General features: G+C 34.9%; 1 protein-coding gene across 2 annotated transcripts in view; it reads right to left on the bottom strand.

Annotated features, from left to right (window-relative positions):
- The window catches only part of nova2 (NOVA alternative splicing regulator 2), a 69935-nt gene that overhangs the window by 18832 nt on the left and 29317 nt on the right, over positions 1-21786 (bottom strand). For both annotated transcript variants that reach the window (XM_051128764.1, XM_051128765.1), the window contains one exon: positions 142-308. In XM_051128764.1, coding sequence (XP_050984721.1) covers positions 142-308 — 167 coding nt within the window. The remainder of the gene's footprint in view (positions 1-141; positions 309-21786) is intronic.

The raw sequence follows: 21786 nt of genomic DNA, 5'->3' as shown, positions 1-21786 counted from the left end.
GATTATATTCATGGGAGCGTGGCCTTGTACTTTTTATTATAACTTATTAAATTGGTGCTCTGATTTAAATAAAAGACTGAGAAGAAACTGGAAATGGGAAGAAACAGGAAATAGGCGGAGTTAGAGGAAGTGAGGGCTCACCTGTTTGACACGGTCAGGGTTGACGGTGGTCTGTGGCTGAAGTATGCTAACTGGCTCTGTTTTCTGAGCGCTCTGCGGCATCTCCCGCACCTTCTCCGCGATGAAGTCATGAACGCTGTTCAGTGCCTCTACAGTCCCCTGGATCAAGCAGACACGCTCTGTTGTTCCTAAAGGAGGCAAACAAAGAGAATTACAGTTTAGGCTTAGTGTGATTTACAGATGTTGTCTAAAGCGTGGTGTAGAGTGATTAATAAAATGACATTTTTCTCAGTGCGGTGATGAGGTGAGGGCCAAAGGAGCATGTTTTCTGTGTAATAAACTAGAAACAGGTTTCCAAAGCCTAGTGCATTGTTCCAACATGCTTCAGTATTTTCCATGTCAACTTAATTCTTTCAAAAAGATTTTTTTTTTTAAATCAGCTGACCAGCTGAAAAATATTTATGCTTGAACGGTTTCTCTTATGGATTAAATTAGTGCTGTCAAATCGATTAATCGCATCCAAAAAAAAAAAAAAAACGTTTACATAATATATGTGTTTCTACTGTGTATATTTGTATACATGTGTATAAATACACACACATCCATATATATATTTCAGAAATATTTACATATGTTCATATTTATTTATGATTTATATTATATATCAATACACTGCCAGTCAAAAGTTTTTGAACAGTAAGATTTTTAACTTTTAATGATTTTTAAGTCTCTTCTGCTCACCAAGCCTGCATTTATTTGATCCAAAGTACAGTAAAAACTGTAAAATTTTGAAATCTTTTTACTATTTAAAATAACTGCTTTCTATTTGAATAGATTTTAAAATGTAATTTATTCCTGTGATCAAATCTACATTTTCAGCATCATTACTCCAGTCTTCAGTGTCTCACATGATCCTTCACCAATCATTTTAATGTGCTGATTTGCTGTTCAAGAAACATTTATTATTATTATGGTCAGTATTTAAAACAGTTGAGTACATTTTGTTCAGGATTCTTTAATGAATAGAAAGATCCAAAGATCAGCATTTATCTGAAATAAAAAGCTTTTGTAACATTATACACAATACCATTCAAAAGCTTAGAGTCAGTATAATTTATTTATTTATTTTTTTTGGAAAGAAATGATAGAACTTAATACTTTTATTTTGCAAGGATGCTTTAAATAATGCTTTATAATGATTTCTGAAGGATCATGTGACTGAAGTAATGATGCTCAAAATTCAGCTTTGAAATCACAGGAATAAATTGCATTTTAAAATATATTCAAATAGAAAACAGTTATTTTAAATAGTAAAAATATTTCAAGCTGTACTTTAGATCAAATAAATGCAGGCTTGGTGAGTAGAAGAGATTTCTTTAAAAACGTAAAAAATCTTACTGTTCAAAAACTTTTGACTGGTAGTGTATATGTACATATAAATATACACAGTACACCCACATGTATTATGTAAACACAAACTGATTTGATTACTAGATTACATTAATAATGTCAGTGTAAGTTCAGGACACTTGCCATAATCATCAAATAAAACATAGCAAAATAAAGTCACATCTAAAATAATTGGTCATATGACCAATAAATTATAAACTACTGTTCAAAAATGTGGGGTCGTTAAGATGTTTTATTCAGCAGGGATGCATTAATTTTAATAAAAGTGACAGTAAAAACATTTATAATGTTACAAAAAGACCTATTTCAAATAAATGCTGTTTTGATTCTTTTCATCAAAGAATCCTGAAACAAAAAGCATCACAATTTCCATTCAACAGTTTTCTACATTGATAACAATAAATGTTTCTTGAGCAGCAAATCAACCTGTTTTATGATTCACGATAGATCATGTGACACTAAAGACTAAAGTAGTGTCTGCTGAAAAATTTGCTTTGCAATCACAGGAATAAATTACATTTTAAAATATATCTAAATAGAAAACAGTTGATTAAGAACATTTAACTTTGAAATTACATTTATCACCTTATACAAGGTGCCTAAATATATTTCCCAAAAACCTCTCATAAACATTTCTGCAGTAACCCAAAGTTGTTTTACTACCGCTGGTGTAAGACTGAGGCCGTACGGCATGTTCTTGCGATTGATGGTGTTTGGAGCTAAAACGTTGATGGAATGTTTTTTTCCTTACATAGAAGCTGTATAAAATATCATCAGCTGACAACACCAGGAATCACAGATAACAGAAGGCTTACTTTCTGTTTTTACTCAACTAAATCTTACAGTATTATGGCGCATTGTTCGTACGACAGCCACGTACGGCGATAAGTATCATATGTGTTATCAGAGAGTGAATCTGCCAGTCACCGGACTATCAATCACATTACCCTAGAGACTACAGACATTGTGTTAGGAGACAAACAACCAGCATTAGAGCATCTGCCCATGTAAATACCATGGATCTATGTACATGCAGACTGAAGTTATGGGAGCAGCTGCAATAACAGTCGCCTGGCAATGCTACTATTTTTGGCAGCCTATTCACAGAAAGCCTTCCATTAGACGCCCCATAGTCTCCACTTTCAATTAATTCTGATACAATATCGGCATTTCGACTCCAGAACGTGAGGTTAAATGCACGCGCGTTCGCCACTGTTTTAACGGTGCAGACTCTGAAGGAATTAGCCGACTGCGGTTCTCTGATTGGTTTCTAATCCTTCCACGCTATAACGCTTTGCCCGAAAGCGAGCTTCTGGGACATTTATCCTCTAAAATCACACCGCACCATAGGAGAGGCAGTCAAACGTGGCCGATTTAGAAATAAAAACAAATCCACAAAAGCTTTAAGTAGAAGGGAAGAGGGGAAAAAAAAACTCAACCAGACTGATCCGAAGCCAGGATCTCTTGGCTCCCAAGAGGCTGGGAAGCGAATCGGCCCTTATCGGCACGGCGCAGTAGGGTTTTCCGGTTTCCTTTTAACCTTCTATTGTTTACTAGCATGAAAATAATTGGGTTCGGTCCCAGACTAGCTATATGAAGCCGTGTTAATACGCTCAAATTGAGGAATCTCAGGATCATGGATGGGATCTTACAAAAAAGAAAAGGAAAAAGGCTTTGCTGAGCTCCCGACAGCTGGCGGCCCAAGAGTAATCTGTGACAGACCAATCGGGGCGGTAGATTATTAAAGCAGAGATCACCATTGTTTTGGCAGGGAGATGAGGGGGGTAGGGTGTGGACAACACCAGTCAAACAACTGAGGACTAGTTTTGAAACATTACGCATTTTTATGGTATAAACACACACTGTGAACTCCAAATAGCTGTATAGGCATACATATGTTCGTACACAAGCGGAAAGCTTATGTGTTGACTGTCTAGATGAAGAGGTGCTGGAGAGGTTGTGACGTGTCTGTTGTGAGATACTCAGCGGGATATGGGAAGAGGTGGGGGGGAGTTTAAAAAGAGGTCACTGAGGATCTTCTTCCCTCCTGCAAACAGAAGGGTCACTTTCTGACACACGTTTAGGTTTCTGTCTGTGGAGCTCATTCGAAGTGATGGGCAGTTTGCTTTACCACCCATCCAAGCACATAAACACCCCCTCAACAGCTCATTGCCTCATAAGCGTCCACAGGAAGACACAGCACATAGAAGAACTTGGCAATATTTTATATGTACATAATCAGGAGTGAGCGACATGACCAATTTTATTTACCAAAAAAAAAAAGAAAGAAAGAAAATCAAGCTCACTGAAGACAAGTAAACGGTCAGCGATTAAATAAGAATAAGAATAAAAAATTACAAGCAATAGGACAAAAAACTACATAATTAAGAAATGTTACATACTTTGTAATCAAATGTTTAAAAACACTGCATATTCTTCACTGTGTAAATTAAATGTATATTTCTTCTTATTAAAGTTAAAAAAGTGATTTAGTTAAAAGCAGTGAGAGATTTTCCTCTCTTTTGTTGTTTGATTAACATGAATGACAGACAGCGGGAATATTAGACTGCTGTCACTTTAAGAGCTGCCCGGATCTAATATACTATTACGCATATGTTTTCTTTCTCAGCTTTTTGCTTTCACTTAAGATCTAAATTACTGTGTTTATGAGGATGCATGCAAATACGGGCATTTTGACATACAATGTGTATTTAACTGTTCAAGGCCTATAAAGCGGCAAAAATAACTCAATAAGCCTATTTAAACCGCAATTCTTAAAACGTCTACAAATTATAAGTTTTCGTGATCATGCACAGCAACGTAAACTAGAAGTGCTCTGATCAGGATTTTTGAGGCAGATCGCCGATCACAGGAAGCTGTATTTGCCGATCCGATCACGATACCGATCTTTCTAAAGCCTCCTATTAATCATGTAGAATTGAATTTTAGACACTTATTCGGGGCCTAATGTTTTTTTTTTGTTTTGTTTTTTGAGAGCGAAGTTTTTTTAATTTGAGGGGTGGAGCGGAGACTTAAAAAAGAAGAAGAAAATATATATATATATATATATATATATGAATGTTTGATCATCCAGTACATTTTTGTTTTTAGAATTGTGCAATTATTGCACAATAGCTTACACACAGCACAAATCTGATTTCCACAAACACATTTATCCATTATTTTTCCATTATTGAAAATACCTTTTCAGCATATTTACCGCAAACAATGCGCTGTCACTTTAATTTGGCGCGTGCAGCACAGACTCCACGCGGAAACGATCTCTACACTGCTGCAGATACACGGCTCCTGGAACGCACTACTAGACCGCAACCGTGTGCAGCTTGAACGCTTTAATCCGTTAGCATGAGAACGGAAAAAAATATGCACTGCAAATGGAGGTATGTGAACGTGGCGTTATGTGTTTACGCTTCAAGTGTCTATGAGTGCCCAGTCTCCAGGAGAGCGTGCGAGCGCTGAATGGTTAAACACTGGAAAGAATTAAAAAGAAATGCAGTTTACAAACTTTCGCGATGATGCGACACTGATTCTATTGTGCAAGTAACAATTCCTGTGTCAAATGTGCAGCTCGCTTATAGTCAGACGCAATGTGGTAACTGGAAGCCATTTACGCACTTTTGAGAGTGAAAGAGAGAGAGCACGTGGTCATTCACTCGTGCTGTTTGTGAAATTACAGCTCACATAAGGTTTTCAAATTACTATAGTAACTTATACTATATATAAGTTATTTAATGAAGAAATATGAATTGTACCTCACCTTCAGCATTACAGTTGTTTTACCCGCACCGAAAAGCACCTGAGACGGTGAAGCTGCAAACCTCTCACAGCAGGCGTGTCATCAGCTTTAGATTGGTTTATGAAATCCGCCTTTTTAGAGACCGCCGATAAAACATCCCCAAAGGATTATCGGCCGATAATGATTGGTAGCCGATCAATCGGAGCACCCCTAACGTAAACCTTGATAGAGACGTATTTTCATATGATTTGGTTGACAACATAAAATTAGCCAACATTTCTGTACTAAATGATAGAGAATGAATCAAACAAAAAGCTTTTTTGGGGGGGAAAATTCATGGAATTGATCAGAAGTGTCAGTTAACACTTTTATTAATACAAAAATAAATAAACACTGTTCTTTTAAACTTAACTTTTTTCATGAAAGAATCTTGAAAACACATCACTGTTTCCACAAAGTTAATTAAACAATAATAATAAAAAAGTTTTTTGGGTGTATATAAAAAAGGAAGATAAAAAATAAAATAAAAATAATTTTTGTGCTAAAATATGTATAACAGAATGATCCAGAATGTTCGGGCATCTTTTATATCTTTTATTTATTTATTTATTTTTTAATTAATTAATTAATCAATTATATAATCTCATTTTATTACATTATATGTTACATTATATACACTCCCTGCCAGTCAAAAGTTTTTGAACAGTAAGATTTTTAATGTCTGCTCACCAAGACTGCATTTATTTGGTCCGAAGTATAGTAAAAACAGTAAAGATTTAAATATTTTTACTATTTAAAATAACTGTTTTCTATGTGAATATATTTTAAAATGTAATTTATTCATGTGGTTTCAAAGCTGACTTTTTAGCATCATTACTCCAGTCATATGATCCTTCAGAAATCATTCTAATATTCTGATTTGCTGCTCAAAATACATGTTTCTTGAACAAATCAGCAAATAAGCATATTCAAATGATTTGTGAAGGATCATGTGAGACTGTAGACTGGAGTAATGATGCTGAAAATTTAGCTTTGAAATCACAGGAATAAATTACATTTTAAAATATGTTCAAATAAAAAACTGCTATTTTAAATAGTAAAATCATTTTTCTGCTTTTGCTGTACTTTGCAAATAAATGCAGGCTTGGTGAGCAGAAAGAGGCTTCTTTAAAAACATTAAACATCCTACTGTTCAAAAACATTTGAATGATAGTGTATATCTTTTTAATTTTGTTCATTTAATAAAATAAAAAGCAAAATACTTTGTATTTCAAAGAAAATTTATACAATTCGATTACTACTGTCCTCTTAGTTCCTCTTATTAAAATAAAAAGTAAAGATATACATATATAATGAATGTCATGAAAAGGATAAAAGGATTAAAAAAAAAAAAAAAACAGAAAAATGTAATTTTTCTGCATAACCCTAGTACACAGTGAACGAATGCCAGCCATGCAGGCGGCAGTTAAAAATTTAGATTCAGATACAGGCCCCGTGAGTCACTGTGCTTCTAAGGGGTTAATCTCCGTCCATATAGATAGAGAATCCAGAGACTAATATCCAATACACCTATTAATCATCATCTGATTTCAGTGCCGACTCTGTGCAAATAGCGTTTAAGGGAACGCATTCGCCTTACAGTACAGACCAAGAGTTAAACCTAAGAAAAGGTATTGGGCAGTGCGGAGGTGTTTTATATAGTTGCCTAGGGAATGCCTGCTTGGCTCTGTTCACTCTTGTGCTAAATTGTTTTTATACAGTTGTTAAGTAGATGAGTCATTCATTCCTTGTTCTTGTTTCTAGAAGGAGCACCTCTTTGGTAATTTAACTACTGAGAACATTGACAAATATTATTATTATTATTATTATTATTATTGCATGGGCTATCCTATCTTTCTTCAGAGGAATGCCAGTTTTTTTCCCCGAAAGCATATGAAACAGAGAGGGGGTTTCGGGCCTGTTTCTGTAGTTGTGTGAGTGATGGAGTGTCTGGAAGGTTGTTCTAAAGAATAACTCCATCATGACTTGCAGCAACAGACAATGTAAGTATAAGGGCCCCTAAACAAAACCACATGAGCATGTACCAAACATTAACATGTACTGTATGGAATGTAGCGTTAGCTCATTAAACCTGGTAAACAGTGCAGCAATGTGAGGTAATGCCTAGATCCTGCTAATTAATTAGAGACATGGTGGCTCATTTTGTTTACTTGAGTACTAGAGAGATGAATCATATCATAGAAGGTGGGATGATATAAGAGAAGTATACTGTAGATCTGCATTATTTTGTTGGTCATCGTAGAGACGTCGGACTGACGTCTGTGGCCGGACGTCGTGTTTAAGGTGTGTCAGGTTAAAAATAGTTGTGCAGAAATGTGTTTCAAGACCAAAGCTGTCTAGCTGTTTGAAAAGGAGAATACGTCCTGTGTGAACGCCCTCTAATCTCTCCTCAGAGCACTGCTGCTGCCACAGACTCAGTGTTGGCGCAGACTGCTGTTAGAGTGATAGATACTGTTGAAAATGCCAAGCCCAAAATAATATTTCATCATTTCCGAATACTCGGGTACTCTTGTCCATCTCTGCTTACTACAAGCAAAATATGTGTGTATGGAGAAACCAACTTCTATTCATATCTGGTGGCAAGGATTTCTGACAAAATTCTGGGAGGAAAAAAATGTTTAACATGGTACTATCAATACTCTATAATATTAATAATGATAATAATTTTTAAAAATAATAAAGGCGTAAACAGGTTTTGTGGTAGATGATTTGTACTAAACTATCTAAAAACAAAACTGAGTTATATGTTACATGTTGTTTCCCAAATCAGATTAAATTAGATTTTTAAAAAAACTATAAAGTTTAACGTGGTAGATAATGTTTCCTAAATTATGACAAAAATAATTATGGAAAAAAAACAGGTTGTTTTTTCCCAAATTATAAAAAAAATATAGTAATAATAATAAAATCATATAATCAGGTTTAAACCAGTAGATGTTGTTTTCTAAACCATTAAATAATTAATAAGAATAATAATGATATCTAAAGCATTTGAAATTATCAAATAAAAATAATATATAGTAATATAATCATAATATGTAGTAAGAATAATAAAAATCATAATCATGAAGCAGTAGATGTTGTTTTCTAAACTATTCAACAATAATGATAATTAAAATTAAAATGATCAAAAAGTACTCTACAATACTATTAATAATAATAATAATAATAATAATGATAAGATATTTTTTAAAAACATCTGTAAGCAGGTCTTGTGGTAGATACTTTGTCCTAAACTATATAAAAATAAAATTGTTTTCCAAATTAGATTTAATTAGCTTAAATAAATAAAAAATGTGACTATTTAAAGTGGTAGATAATGTTTCCTAAATTATTAAAATAATAATAATAATGACAAAAAAATCATAATCAGGTGTTAGAAGTTCTTTCCTAAATTATAAAAAAAAATAGTAATATTAAAAATCATATTCAGATTTAAAGCAATAGATGTTGTAACTATTAAAAATAATTATTATAATAATAATATTAATGTTTAAAGCAGTAGATGTTTCAAAATAAAAATATATATTAAAACATTATATAAAATGTACAAAATGTATAAAATATATATAATATCCCAAATTAGATTTTATTAGATTTAAATGTATAAATAATAATAAAAAAACTGAGGTTTGAAGTGCTAGATAATGTTTCCTAAATTATTACAATAAATTACTAAATTATTGAAATAATACATCATAATAGAGGTTGTTTCCTTTACTATTTAAAAATAATAACAATAATAACAACAATAAATAATGTTTAAAGCAGTAGAATGTTCCCAAAATTATCAAAATAAACAAAAACATGTATTAAAACATCATAAGTTAAAAGTGGTAGAGGTTTTTTCTTTTACTATTAAAAAATACTAGTAATAATAATAAAAATCATAATTAGGTTTAAAGCAGTAGATTAAATAATACTGATCATAATAATGTTTAAAGCAGTTTAAACATTTAAACAAGTTTCCTAAAATTATATATATATAAAAAAAACTGGTTTAAAGTGGTAGATGTTGTTTCCTTTACTATTAAAAATAAATAATAATAGTAATAATAATAACATTTTTAGAGCAGTAGAAGTTTCCCAAAATGATCCTATATTTATAAAATGATAGTAATAATAATAAAAATTCATAATCAAGTTTAAAGTGGTGTATATATATCCTAAAGTGTTAAAATAATAATAATAAAATCATCAATAACTAGGTTAACAGTGGTAGGTGTTTCCAAAACCAGACACCCAGAGCTTGTCCACAGTGAGAATAGTGCACTGTCATGTTGCTCACAAATGCTGATCACAAGTCCCACGACACCAAAGCTGCGAGATGGATTGACCAATTGATTGACAGGCCTCTGAACCCATAGAAATGACCACAGCGAGCTCAATAACCAATTAAACCACTTCGTACCACATGACAAATGACACCAGCTGCTAGGACACATGGAGAATCTTTCAGAAGACACACTGTACGGGACTGTCCAAGAAACACCGCATCACAATACGAGAAAATTTGGACAAGCTTCCTGATTGCCTTCCTTTCAAAGAGTCCAACAGCGGCCCAAGAGATTTCGTAAACATACGACCCTGCCCGTGGATGAGGTTACAGATGTTTCCTGGATTTGGTGTTAGGAGAAAGGAAAAAAAGAGAGAGAGAGGAGCGAGAGAGAGAAAGGAAGAATGAGTTGGAAAGGTGGGTGTGGAGGGGGGGGGGGTTAAAAAAGCCATCTCCCTTCTTCAGTGACTTGTATTTTCCTGTCTGCCCATCAAAGTACGACTGATTGCAGCCTCCACGTACACGGGTCCCGCAGGAGCACATGGGTCATTGTTTCACCCACTACGAAATGAAGTGGGGCACAGTAGGGGACACCTGGGTCCTGTTGGTGTCAGTGTGCACCGTTATGTTAATAACTACATGAATGTTTGGGAGGGGGCCAGTCCAGGCATATGACATAAGACACATCACCACAGCAACTGGCAGACCCTGCAAATATTGTGGGGCAGCTGCTGATGACGTAATGTGTTTTTATTTTAAAACAGAAAGGACGGGGTGTTGCATGTGCTTATGTAATCACGAACTGTAAAGAGGAAGAAAGATGGGGATTGGAAATTCGAAGAGAGTTTCCATTCAAATCTCTTTATGCTCTCTGAAACAGTATTTTATAGTCTGTCAGGCGGGATGGACGCTCCAAATCCAGACGTGTCTTTAAGGGCCTACACTAAACCATGTAAGCAGTCACTAGGGCAGATGGGAACCTTACTCTCCAAGTCTTCTTAAAGAGACAGTTCACCCAAAAATGGAAATTCTGTCTTTGTTCCATAAAGAACCTTTGAGACTCATGGAACATTTCCACTGCACTAAAGATTCCATTTAGTGGACAAATGTTCTTAAGATTATTCAAATAATTTTCATATCAAGAGAAATGTCAATAAAGAGGTTCTTTTACATACAACCCCCAGAATGTACAATTAAAGTTAATGGGGTCCAAAACAACATTGGACCCCACTGACTTTCATTGCATGAACAATAAAAAACACTCAGACATTTTCAAAACTTTTTTGTTACACAGAATAAAATCAAGTCAGGTTTGAAAAGACATAAGCGTGATAAAGCGATGACAGAATTTTCATTTTTGGATGAGCGATCGCTTCACTCAATTCAACTTTAGTTTTCCAATGGAACAAGCCTCTGTAAACAGCGGAGGAAGGATAGAAGGGTCTCCAAAGAATAACAAAGGATCTGGAAGAAAGAGCGAATTCCTCTTCAGTGATGTCACTCTTATTGAGTAGTGCTGGGTTTGTCCACCCCTTTTCCTCAGTTTGACCTAAGCCGTCCCCAACCCCATCAACATCTATAGTGACGTCCCCATGGCTACGGGGCCCATGGCGTGCAAACAGCTGAAGAGATGCCTGGGCTGGGATCCTGTCCTCATCTTTTCCCTAATGTTCTCTCTCACCCTCTCAAGACCTTCCCGCACAGCCCTCCAAGACCTCACAGAGGGACAAAGACAAAGCGAGAGACAAAACAAGCGAGGCACAGTGAGCGCGATAAAAGGGAAAGCGAAAGAGGGGGTAACATTACTCAGAGAGAAACTAAACTCTCCAAAAGAAAGATGAAGAATGAAAAAAGAGGTGGGAGATGGGAAGGGGGGGTCTAAACTTTCCTGCCAGGTGCCTAACACTATTTCAAAAGCTCCTGGGAGCTTTTCCACTTTAGCTTAAGAGCGGATATTTGCCTCGAATTGTGTAATCTGTGCAGTTTAGATGCAATTTGATTCATTTAGGGCTGTCAGTTTAAAAAAGAAAATATTAATGAACATCATGCTCCCAGACCGGTGCGTAAAATTCGTCATTGAAGCAATTCATTACTGAAATACAACTGTAATGTTCTTGTGAGTCATACAGGATGCATTTTTGCTTTCAAAAGCAGCTGAGGGGGAAAATAGAGCACAAGGATCACAAGACACATTTTTCAAAGTGGTGCTCATGATGAAGATGCTGAAAAACAATACATATGGAATGACGTAAATAATAATAATAAAAAAAAAAAATCCTTTTAATATTAACAAATAATGTGTGATATTACTGTTTTGTTTTTTTTTAAATATTTGATTAAAAATAAAGTAAAAACAGTAATATTGTGAAATATTACAATTTAAAATAGTAACATTTTAAAATTCAAAAGGTGCTCATGACGCGAGATGCTGAAAAACAATACATATGGCACAACGTAAATAATTAGAAATAACACAAACAAAAATCCTTTTAATATTGAAAACAATGTGTAGTATTACTGTTTTCAGAAAAGTTTGAAGTTGGTAAGTTTTTATGATATTAAAAAACATTTATTTAATCAAAAATAAAGTGAAAACAGTAATATTGTGAAATATTACAATTTAAAAAAACTCTAGTAACATATTTTAAAATTCAAAAGGTGCTCATGACACGAGATGCTGAAAAACAATACATATGGCGCAACGTAAATAATTAGAAATAACACAAACAAAAATACTTTTAATACTGAAAACAATGTGTAGTATTACTGTTTTCAGAAAAGTTTTAAGTTGGTAAGTTTTTATGATATTGAAAAACATTTATTAAATCAAAAATAAAGTGAAAACAGTAATATTGTGAAATATTACAATTTAAAATAACTCTAGTAACATTTTAAAATTCAAAAGGTGCTCATGACGCAAGATGCTGAAAAACAATACATATGGCACAACACAAATAATTAGAAATAACAAAAATCCTTTTAATATTAAAAACAATGTATGGTATTACTGTTTTCAAAAGAACTGTTAAAAAGTTAAGTTGGTAATTTTTTTATGATTTTGAAAAATATTTATATGATCAAAAATTAAGTAAAAACGTTAATATTGTGAAATATTACAATTTTAAATAACTCTAATAACGTTTTAAAATTCAAAAGGTGCTCATGACGCAAGATGCTGAAAATCAATACATATGGCAGAATGTAAATAATTAAAAACAACAAAAACAAAAAATCCTTTTAATATTAAAAATAATGCGTGATATTACGGTTTTAAAAAAGGTTTCTTATTATGATTTTTAAAAAAACATTTATTTGACCACAAATAAAGTAAAAAAAAAAAGTGAAATATTATTGCAATTTAAAATAACTCTATTGTAACATAATTCAATATTAAATTTGTCCCTATGATAGAAAGCTGAATTTTCAGCATTCATAAATCATTCTAATGTTTCTTCTAATTTTATGTTGAAAACAGCTTTGCTGCTTAATATTTTTGTGGAAACTGATACATTTTCAGTATTCTTTAAGAATTTTTTTTAAATCAAATTTTTTATGTAACAATGTAAAAGTCCAAAAAATGTGTGATGTCTTTAAATTATATTCATTTGTGGCATTTTCTCTGCAAATGTGTGGTAATTTGGATCAATTTATTGCCATTTCATCTAATAGTGCAAGTAATTCATTTGATTACAGAAAATAACCGAGCGACAGCTTAGATATATGTCTTACATTTCACATATGAAGTGAATAAGAAAAGCAGGGTCCATGAGCTTAGACACTGACTCACTGTTGATGAGGAAATGACTCAAGAGGCAACTAAGGCCAACTCAACGGGTGTGTTATGCAGATTTCTGAAGCGGGAACTGCATTTGGAGATGGTTAATCTCAAGGGACAGAAAAAAGAAAGGGACAGGACTGCCAAAATGGGACGTTTCAAAAGACACATTTGAGTCTGTAATCCTATGTGACTCTTCTTAAACTCACATTTCACAAACCTAAGCCCTGAAGATCACAACCAGCTATTTGCTGTCATAAATCTGCTGCATACAAAACCTCAGATAAAAATGTGCTGTTATTTCTGGACAAACACCTCACGTTCTGACAGACGGTGAACTCGCAAACTGAAAGTATAACAAACTAGTCTGAGCGGCGTTTCGCCTAACACTCACGACTTTGGCGTTTGCATCATCGATAGCGGCATGAGTTATGTTTCGTAATAAAAAAAAATCTAAAGGTATTTTCAGACGATCTTTTTTTTCCGAAAGACTTACAGTCCCTTGATTTATGACTGCTGACATTTACACAGAACAGTTGCCTTTGCCTTGCTGGAGATTGGATAGAAGGTGTAAAATCCATAGATGCTTTAGTGTTTGCTCCTTGTTAGAGGAGACGCTGCTTTACAGCCAATGAATTTCCTGCTGAAATGATTTCTAATGTCACACAGACTACGGTTTCAGTCAGACCTTCCACACACATGTGTAGGATTTTGTGTATTTGTATTTGTTTTTAGTCATGTGCATTTAACACTGGGACTGAGACTCCAATGCAAATCCATTGCATCTGTGTTTGTGATGATTTATCGAAACCTCAAAAGGTTCTTGAGGATGTTTAGTTAGCACTTTGGTCTAGCTTACTTATTGTGGCAAGCAACCAAACAACTGCTCACAGATCCGACGCACATATAACAGTTTGTTTTACTGAACGCACGCTAACCCGAGTATAATTCTTGACCGACGCGTCAACACACTCATCCAGTAATACGCTCATTTTCTGAAATGTTTGCTCGTCTACACGTACACAAAAACCACCTTATTATTCGCCATGTATCAATTCACTTCTAAACATGCTGGAAGTCTATCACACTCAAACCCTTAATGCACACCGCCGTATCCCAGTGTGCATCTGCAATCTCCAAAAGCTGTTTTGGTAACCGGAGCTGGTGTGAATTCCACGCTTGCACAGATGACTCAAACAGTGACTGACGGTCATCTACATTAGGCTATGGAGAAGACCCAGTGGCCCCCATAATTCAGTACGTTGTGAACGAACGACCTATTTAAGATTCCTTCTCTGCTTTCTTTCGTCCTTCCTCAGTGTTTCCCCTACTATTATATTATGGGGGCGCACCGCCCCCCTCCCGCCACCAAACGGCATCCCCCGCCCCCCTTGAAGGTCAAGTTAATTTTATTTTCAATACAGCGACAGATTACAACAGAAGTCATTTAAGGTTTCCTTTCCTATAGAACAGGACTATACATGTCTTATTTACACGACGGCATGTCATTTCTGTCTCTACATGGACGCGCGTCTATTATTTCTCCTCTGCAAAAACACGCACTGGATCGCGAGTCCATTCATAAAAACAGATTTACTCTATAGCGCGGAGGAATTCCAAGCAATTCGTTGATTTTTGGATAAATAAATCAAAAGTTGGTCTGTCACTTAATTCAGATTGCGATATGCACTAGTGTCTGTGAATATTGAAACGCAAAAAGACAGTTTAAATATGAACCCTGGATGTTCTGTTTGCCTCTGTATATATAAATGACAGATGCAGGTTTGTTTACTACATAAATACTGAAGCATGCGTGATGCTCGCGATGATTTTTGGTCTTTGCGTCTTACTATATGACGAAATGAACACATAAACTTAATCTTGCTGTGAGAGTCACTTCATGTGAATTTTACTGATTCATTTAAGAAAAAAAGGATCATATCATACTGTATACAAACACAAACTAAACGGCAACCCGTCAAAATAAAAGTACCGTTTAACATGTAACAGAAATATATATATAGTCTATAGATATATAAGTCTTTTGTTACTTTTGTGCAGTAAAATGTAGGTCTTTATATATTCCTATTTCTGCCAAATTTAAATGAAACAATTAAATGATAAAAATAAATATTACTACAAGATTAACCACTTAATAGTAGAAAAAAATACTATTATTATTAAAACTTTTTTTAAACTGAATATTCACACAATTTTTTCTTCCATGTTATAACAGTAAACCTCTGTTTGGCAAAAAAAGGGTTTAATTTTCATATTAAAAAAATGTTTAATGCCTTCATCTGATTATCAAAAAAATTAAAACACTCAAGAAAAAGATTGTAGGGCCCTATTGTTTAAAATGTTGAAATTGAGAATTTTGGGACTTTCGTTATTACACAGAGAGTACAGTACAGAATGAAAAGTACCAATGGGTAACCCCCCCAAAGCTGTAAATCTAGGGGAAACACTGTTCCTACTTTAATAATGAAGCTGTAGAAAGGAGAAAACTGAGCAAGATGACAGAGAGGTTGTGTCACAATCCCTCCGTCATCACATTCCCAGTCCGCCCCATAACAAAAGCGAAACTCTCAAGCCATTTGGCAAATGTCTGTCAATGCCTGTTTTGTCTACTTAAGCATTTTTGTGGCATTAAAATATTTCTAATTTATAAAGCTTCCATAATCAGGTATGTAATCATCTAAAGACAAAATGTTTTTTTGGTTTTTTTTTTGTAATTTACAGTATTAATTATGAATTATAATTATGATTATTATGTTACATTCTTATATACATTACTTTTATTATTTTAGTGCTGTCAAATGAGCAATCACATTCAAAATAAAACTTTTTGTATTTACACGTACATATTTATATTCATATAATTGAAATTATATATAAATATTTGTAATATATAAACATAACACATTTTTTCTACACATGCAAGTGTGTGTATTTATATATACGTAATACATGGTACACACATTTTTTATGTACACATATTATGTAACATACATGTATTATGTAAACAAAAGAAAAAAATATATGATGTAAACAAACTTTTATTTTGGATGCATTAATCATTTGACAGCCCTAATTATTATTAGTTATATACATATTTAACAATTTAACACAGAAAGCTATTATTATTGCAATAATATCATTCTAATGTATAATGTGACTATATACATGCATGTGTGTGTATTTATATACACATAATAAATATACATGGTACACACGCATATATTACGTAAACAAAAACTTATTTTGGATGCGATTTAATCATTTGACAGCACTAATTATTATTATTATTATTATTATTATTATTATTAGTTACATACATAAAAATTAAACAAATCAATACAGAAAGCTATTATTATTGCAATAATACCATTGTAATGTACAATAAAAAATGAGTATTTAATAATTATAATACTGCAGTATATTACAGTATGTATAATATATTAGAATACATTTTTTTGCAGAACATTACAATATTTATTTTTCAGGATTTCGTAAATTACGATTTATTTTCTTTACTTTTTAATTTATTACTTAGATTCAATTACTTTGCTTTTAAGCGTTCCCTTAGAAAAATGAACCATGGTTTGACTATAGTAAAAGTGTAGTAACCATGTTTTTTGGCATATTAATTACCATTTGTATGAACACAGAGAATCTGTATAAATACGAAAAAAATCACATACTTGCATAGTATAGTTTTTTTTTTATGTATGCTTCAGGTTGAATAGTTTCAGCTTGGGTAAAACCAACCAACTAGCTAGCTAGTATACTTCTAGCATTTAACTGGGATTGTAGCTTGAAAAATAATGCTGGGCCTTAAAACATGAGAGAGACTATAAGAGCACTAAACCCATTTTAACACTAAGAGCTCCATTTGCAAAATGCGCTGAATTCTGAACTAAGTATCTCAGTAAAACACTTGCATTAGCAACATTAGCACATTTTGCTAACCATAAACCGCAAACTAATGAGAGTGGAAGATTGTGTTGCATTATCAAAAAAAAGCTAAATGAGTACAGTGATGCCGAGCGACTGAAAAACGTGCCATTTTTGCTACATTATCAGAATGCTAATGTAGCCTAACCTATTTGCAATCCTCAAAATGTTTCCTAAATCTATATCTAAATGTTTTTCCCATCCACATACTCTGTGTCCTCAACTCCTTGAGCGCATCTCCCAGCGGAGGGATTGGGTTCCACACAAGTGCTCGGAGCCCAACACACACCTGTCTCCGCTTGCCTGCTGTCCATCAAAGATATCTAAACACTGCCTGCCTGAACGATAGGCAGACCGAGTCAGCTGGCATGGCTGCTCCAAACAACCTACAACAAGACCATCCAAACCTAATGCCACGTTCCCCCAAAGCGGTCACGTCCAAGAACTGTTAATTGCGAAGTGTCCACTTTGGTCTGGGCCTCCTCCACTGGCCTGTGAGTCATCTCCTCCGAGCCCATCGAGGCGCCCAAGCCTGAAGATCCAGGGCCAGCTTTCTGCTCTGGTTCTTTATCAGTGTTTTCAGTGTCTCCGAACCCTCAGCCAAGTTTCAGTCTCCAGCAGCCAACTCTTTATCGCAACCCTTTAGTGCTAACTTCTTATTATTGGTCTGCTACAAGAGACCACCAGAAGAGCTTGCTTTTTTGTCTTTATTGTTCTGTCCCATGTTTTTAGTTTTCTACTTTTCATAATGTGTATTAATCTGCTCAGAGTTTACTCAACAGATGACCTTATCCATAGCAACGGGAGAATGCCTGCCGTTTTACATCATGCACACAATCTGTTCCCCATTTCGTACAGCTGGAATTCGAGTGAGGCAATGGGGTTGACGAGCCAAGCAAGGCCGAAGAAGTCAACCTGAAAATGAGACACCCCCACCGCCTTCTAAGGCTCTCGGCACCATGAGAATACGCTGACGGGCGTGCAGAAATACACAGTGTTTGAAATGAACATGCACGGCGTGCAATTGCCAACATGTGAATGGATCTCGCGTGTGCATGCAGATGTGCAGACAGAAGACGTTTGTTGTAACGCAGAGCTGGCGGTCCAAAAACTGCGCTCTGGTAGCAGCCACGTCATTTCTCAGAAGTCAGTTGGGTTTAATTGAAGAATTGGCTTCTTTTCAATTCATGAGTGTGGATGTGAATTGAATTGGCCACACCCCACAGGATGTTGAACTGAAATTTGAACCGGAATGGCAGGAAGAGGAAATTTACTGAATAGAGTGCAACAGTGCCCACCCACTTTTTTAGCAGCCTGAGTTACATTTATATAAGGATTCATAGGGATCCCAAGTCTTCATTACGTCAGACGTAAGACATAAAACAAACCAACCAGCTACGAGGTAAATCACAACATTTAAAAAATCAAATCTACGAGTTTACATAACAGTCAGTGGGTTTCCATACAAAGTTGTGTATTTAACTTATGCTCAGAATTGGAATATCGCATAAAACATTTGTGAATAAGCGCTGTTTCTATCCAACGCTGTTTCCATCCAACGCTGTTTCCATCCCTAAATATCAAAAAGTAGGAGAAGCCACTAAATATAACCATTTTCACATATAATACATTTACTTGTGCCTCAGAGTGAGCTGATGAAACACAATAAATGCTGTCATTGCTTTTGGAGGCGGATGCCAGCTGTTTGGGAATGAGTTCTGGGAGACAAATATACAGAAATACTTTGACAACGGACGTTTCTCAAGCTTTTCAGAACGACCATAATATTTCAGATGCCGTGCAACGGTCCACTGGTTAGTCCCAGTTATCCCATCCCATAGCGCAAAGTCACATGACTTTTTTTGGTGCAAGTGGAGGAATTTATTTTAACACGCAAAATGTGTTTCCATCCCCCAATCATTCGCAATAACCCTTTTTTGCACCATTCAAAAACCACCTCAAATGAGCGTAAAAACTTTTTTTGCAATTTTTTTTTTCTTGCAAATTTTGCCATTTCCATCACTCGCTTCTTTAAAAATGTGCATAAAAATGGTGGAAACATTTAGCGATTAGCGTCAGTGAGGGAAAGAACTACAAATGCCATGAAGCATTACAAATGACAAAATATTAAACTATTGATTTAAAGATGTTGATTTTATGTCCACATGTGACCTTGGACCACAAAACCAGTCATAAGGGTCAGTTTATTTTTAATCATCTGAAAGATGAATAAATAAACTTTCCATTGATGTACGGTTTGTTAGGACAATATTTGGCCGAGATACAACTTTTTAAAAATCTGGAATCTGAGGGTGCAAAAAAAATCTAAATATTGAGAAAATCACCTTTAAAGATGTCCAAATGAAGTTCTTAGCAATGCATATTACTAATCACAAATTAAGTTTAGATATATTTACTGGAGAAAATTTACAAAATACCTTTATGGAACATGATGTTTATGTAATATCGTAATGATTTTTGGCATAAAAGAAAAATCGATCAATTTGACCCATACAATGTATTGTTGGGTATTGCTACAAACATACCCAAGCTGCTTACGACTGGTTTTGTGGTCCATGGTCACATATAGAAATAATATATTTTACTTCGCATACAAAACATGCACATATCTAGTTATTTAAGTAGTTTGAGAGTCATTTGCAGTGCTTCATGGGAGTAGACGGGCACTGAAGTGTTCTTTTGGTGCAATTCGCTAGCTTTGATTCTCTGATTGATGGAGATTTCTCTGCAGAATTATGGGTAATGTAGTTTCTCACTAGGATTCCTGCTGTTAAACACTTTATTTTAAAAAATTGAAATAATCCAGGTATATATCAAATTATTGACCTCGTAGCTCACGTAGATTTGTGTTTAAAGGGTTAGTTCGTCCAAAAATAAAAATTCTGTCATTAATTACTCACCCTCATGTCGTTCCAAAACCATAAGACCTTTGTTCATCTTCAAACACAAATTAATGTTTTTGATGAAATCCAAGAGCTTTCTGAGCCTGCATAGACAGCAATGCAACTAACACGTTCAAGACCCAGAAAGGTAGTAAGGACATTATTAAAATAGCCCATGTGACATCAGTGGTTCAACCGTAATGTTATGAAGCTATAAGAATACTTTTGTGCGCAAAGAAAACAAAAATAACGACTTTATTGATTTTCCGTGTCAGTCTTTGACGCACATTCACAAGAGTACCACAAGAGTACCAAAGAAGAAAGTGCTGATTAAAGTCATTTTTGTGTTTTCTTTGGGCACAAAAAGTAGTCTCTTAGCTTCTCAGAAAGCTCTCGAATTTCATCAAAACATCTTAATTTGTGTTCTTACGGGTTTGGAACGACATGAGGGTGAGTAATCAATGACAGAGTTTTCATTTTTGGGTGAATTAACCATTTAATGGTTTATCATTAAAAGGATTTTTACTTCCAGAATCCAACCATTGCAATCTTTTGTCATTAAAATTGCAAAAAGCACTGCAATTTTTTAAACTTCAGTTCACTTTAAATCTACTTTTAAATTCAAATGCAATTCTCCATTCTGATTGCTATCTCAATTTAAACTCACTTCAAAATTTGGAAGTATTTTTAAACGGCTTTATCAATTTAATTCTGAACAATGCACAGCCCTGCTGCTCAGGGACAATTATGACGCCGCCTCAGGTCAGCACTACGGCAATCGGCTTGAGTCGCTCGACTTGCTTGTACAATTAGGATTCAGCTCCAAAGCCCCTTTAGGCCGCCTTAGGTAAACGTACAGCTTGTGTCTAAAAGGACACGATCAGCACGGCCTGTCAGGAGAAGTTTCATTTTGCCGCGGCTGCCAAAATGCTCATGTAACCAGAGCTATTATCCAGCTCTGCTGAGGGAGTTTCGGGAGTTAGCAAACGCCACTCCAAATGAAGAAGCTCCCCGTTAGGAACAGAGAAGCATTACACTGGTTTCTACGGTTAAAGGGTGTGGGTGTCTCACAATCGACTTGGCTTTTATCCTTCTTTCCTGAAATTTGGCACGGAGCTCATGGCACTGGCCAGCCAACCTCTGTGTAGTAAAGTGCTAACATTTCATGACAAAGGAGGCTCTGAAACGCTGCCCTCTCTGCCTGCACCTGCCCTGCGTGGGCAAAGGAGGTGAAACAGTGGGTAAAAAAGCACCGATTGTCGAGTCTTCAGTGCACGTGTGGATCTTCCCCCATTTCCGCTTCAGGTTTTAGCATGAAAACTGAGAGGTTAGTATCAGGAATGACTGAAAGATTAATCTTTTTAAGATGCTTTGTTCTCGCTTGTTTGCTTGATCTCTTTCGGGAAAGTGGTGCATCAACTAAATGTTTTGGGGAACATTTGGGTTGGCGATAGCTGAGAGGCAAATAGCAATTAGCAATCAGCAAAATAGCAATTAGCAATCTTCTTTGTGTCTGCGGTCGAAGGTT

Source organism: Labeo rohita, chromosome 15 (assembly GCF_022985175.1).
Source record: "Labeo rohita strain BAU-BD-2019 chromosome 15, IGBB_LRoh.1.0, whole genome shotgun sequence".
Taxonomy (NCBI): Eukaryota; Metazoa; Chordata; class Actinopteri; order Cypriniformes; family Cyprinidae; genus Labeo; species Labeo rohita.
Note: the sequence above shows the minus strand (reverse complement) of the source record. Positions and strands in the feature narration are given on the sequence as shown.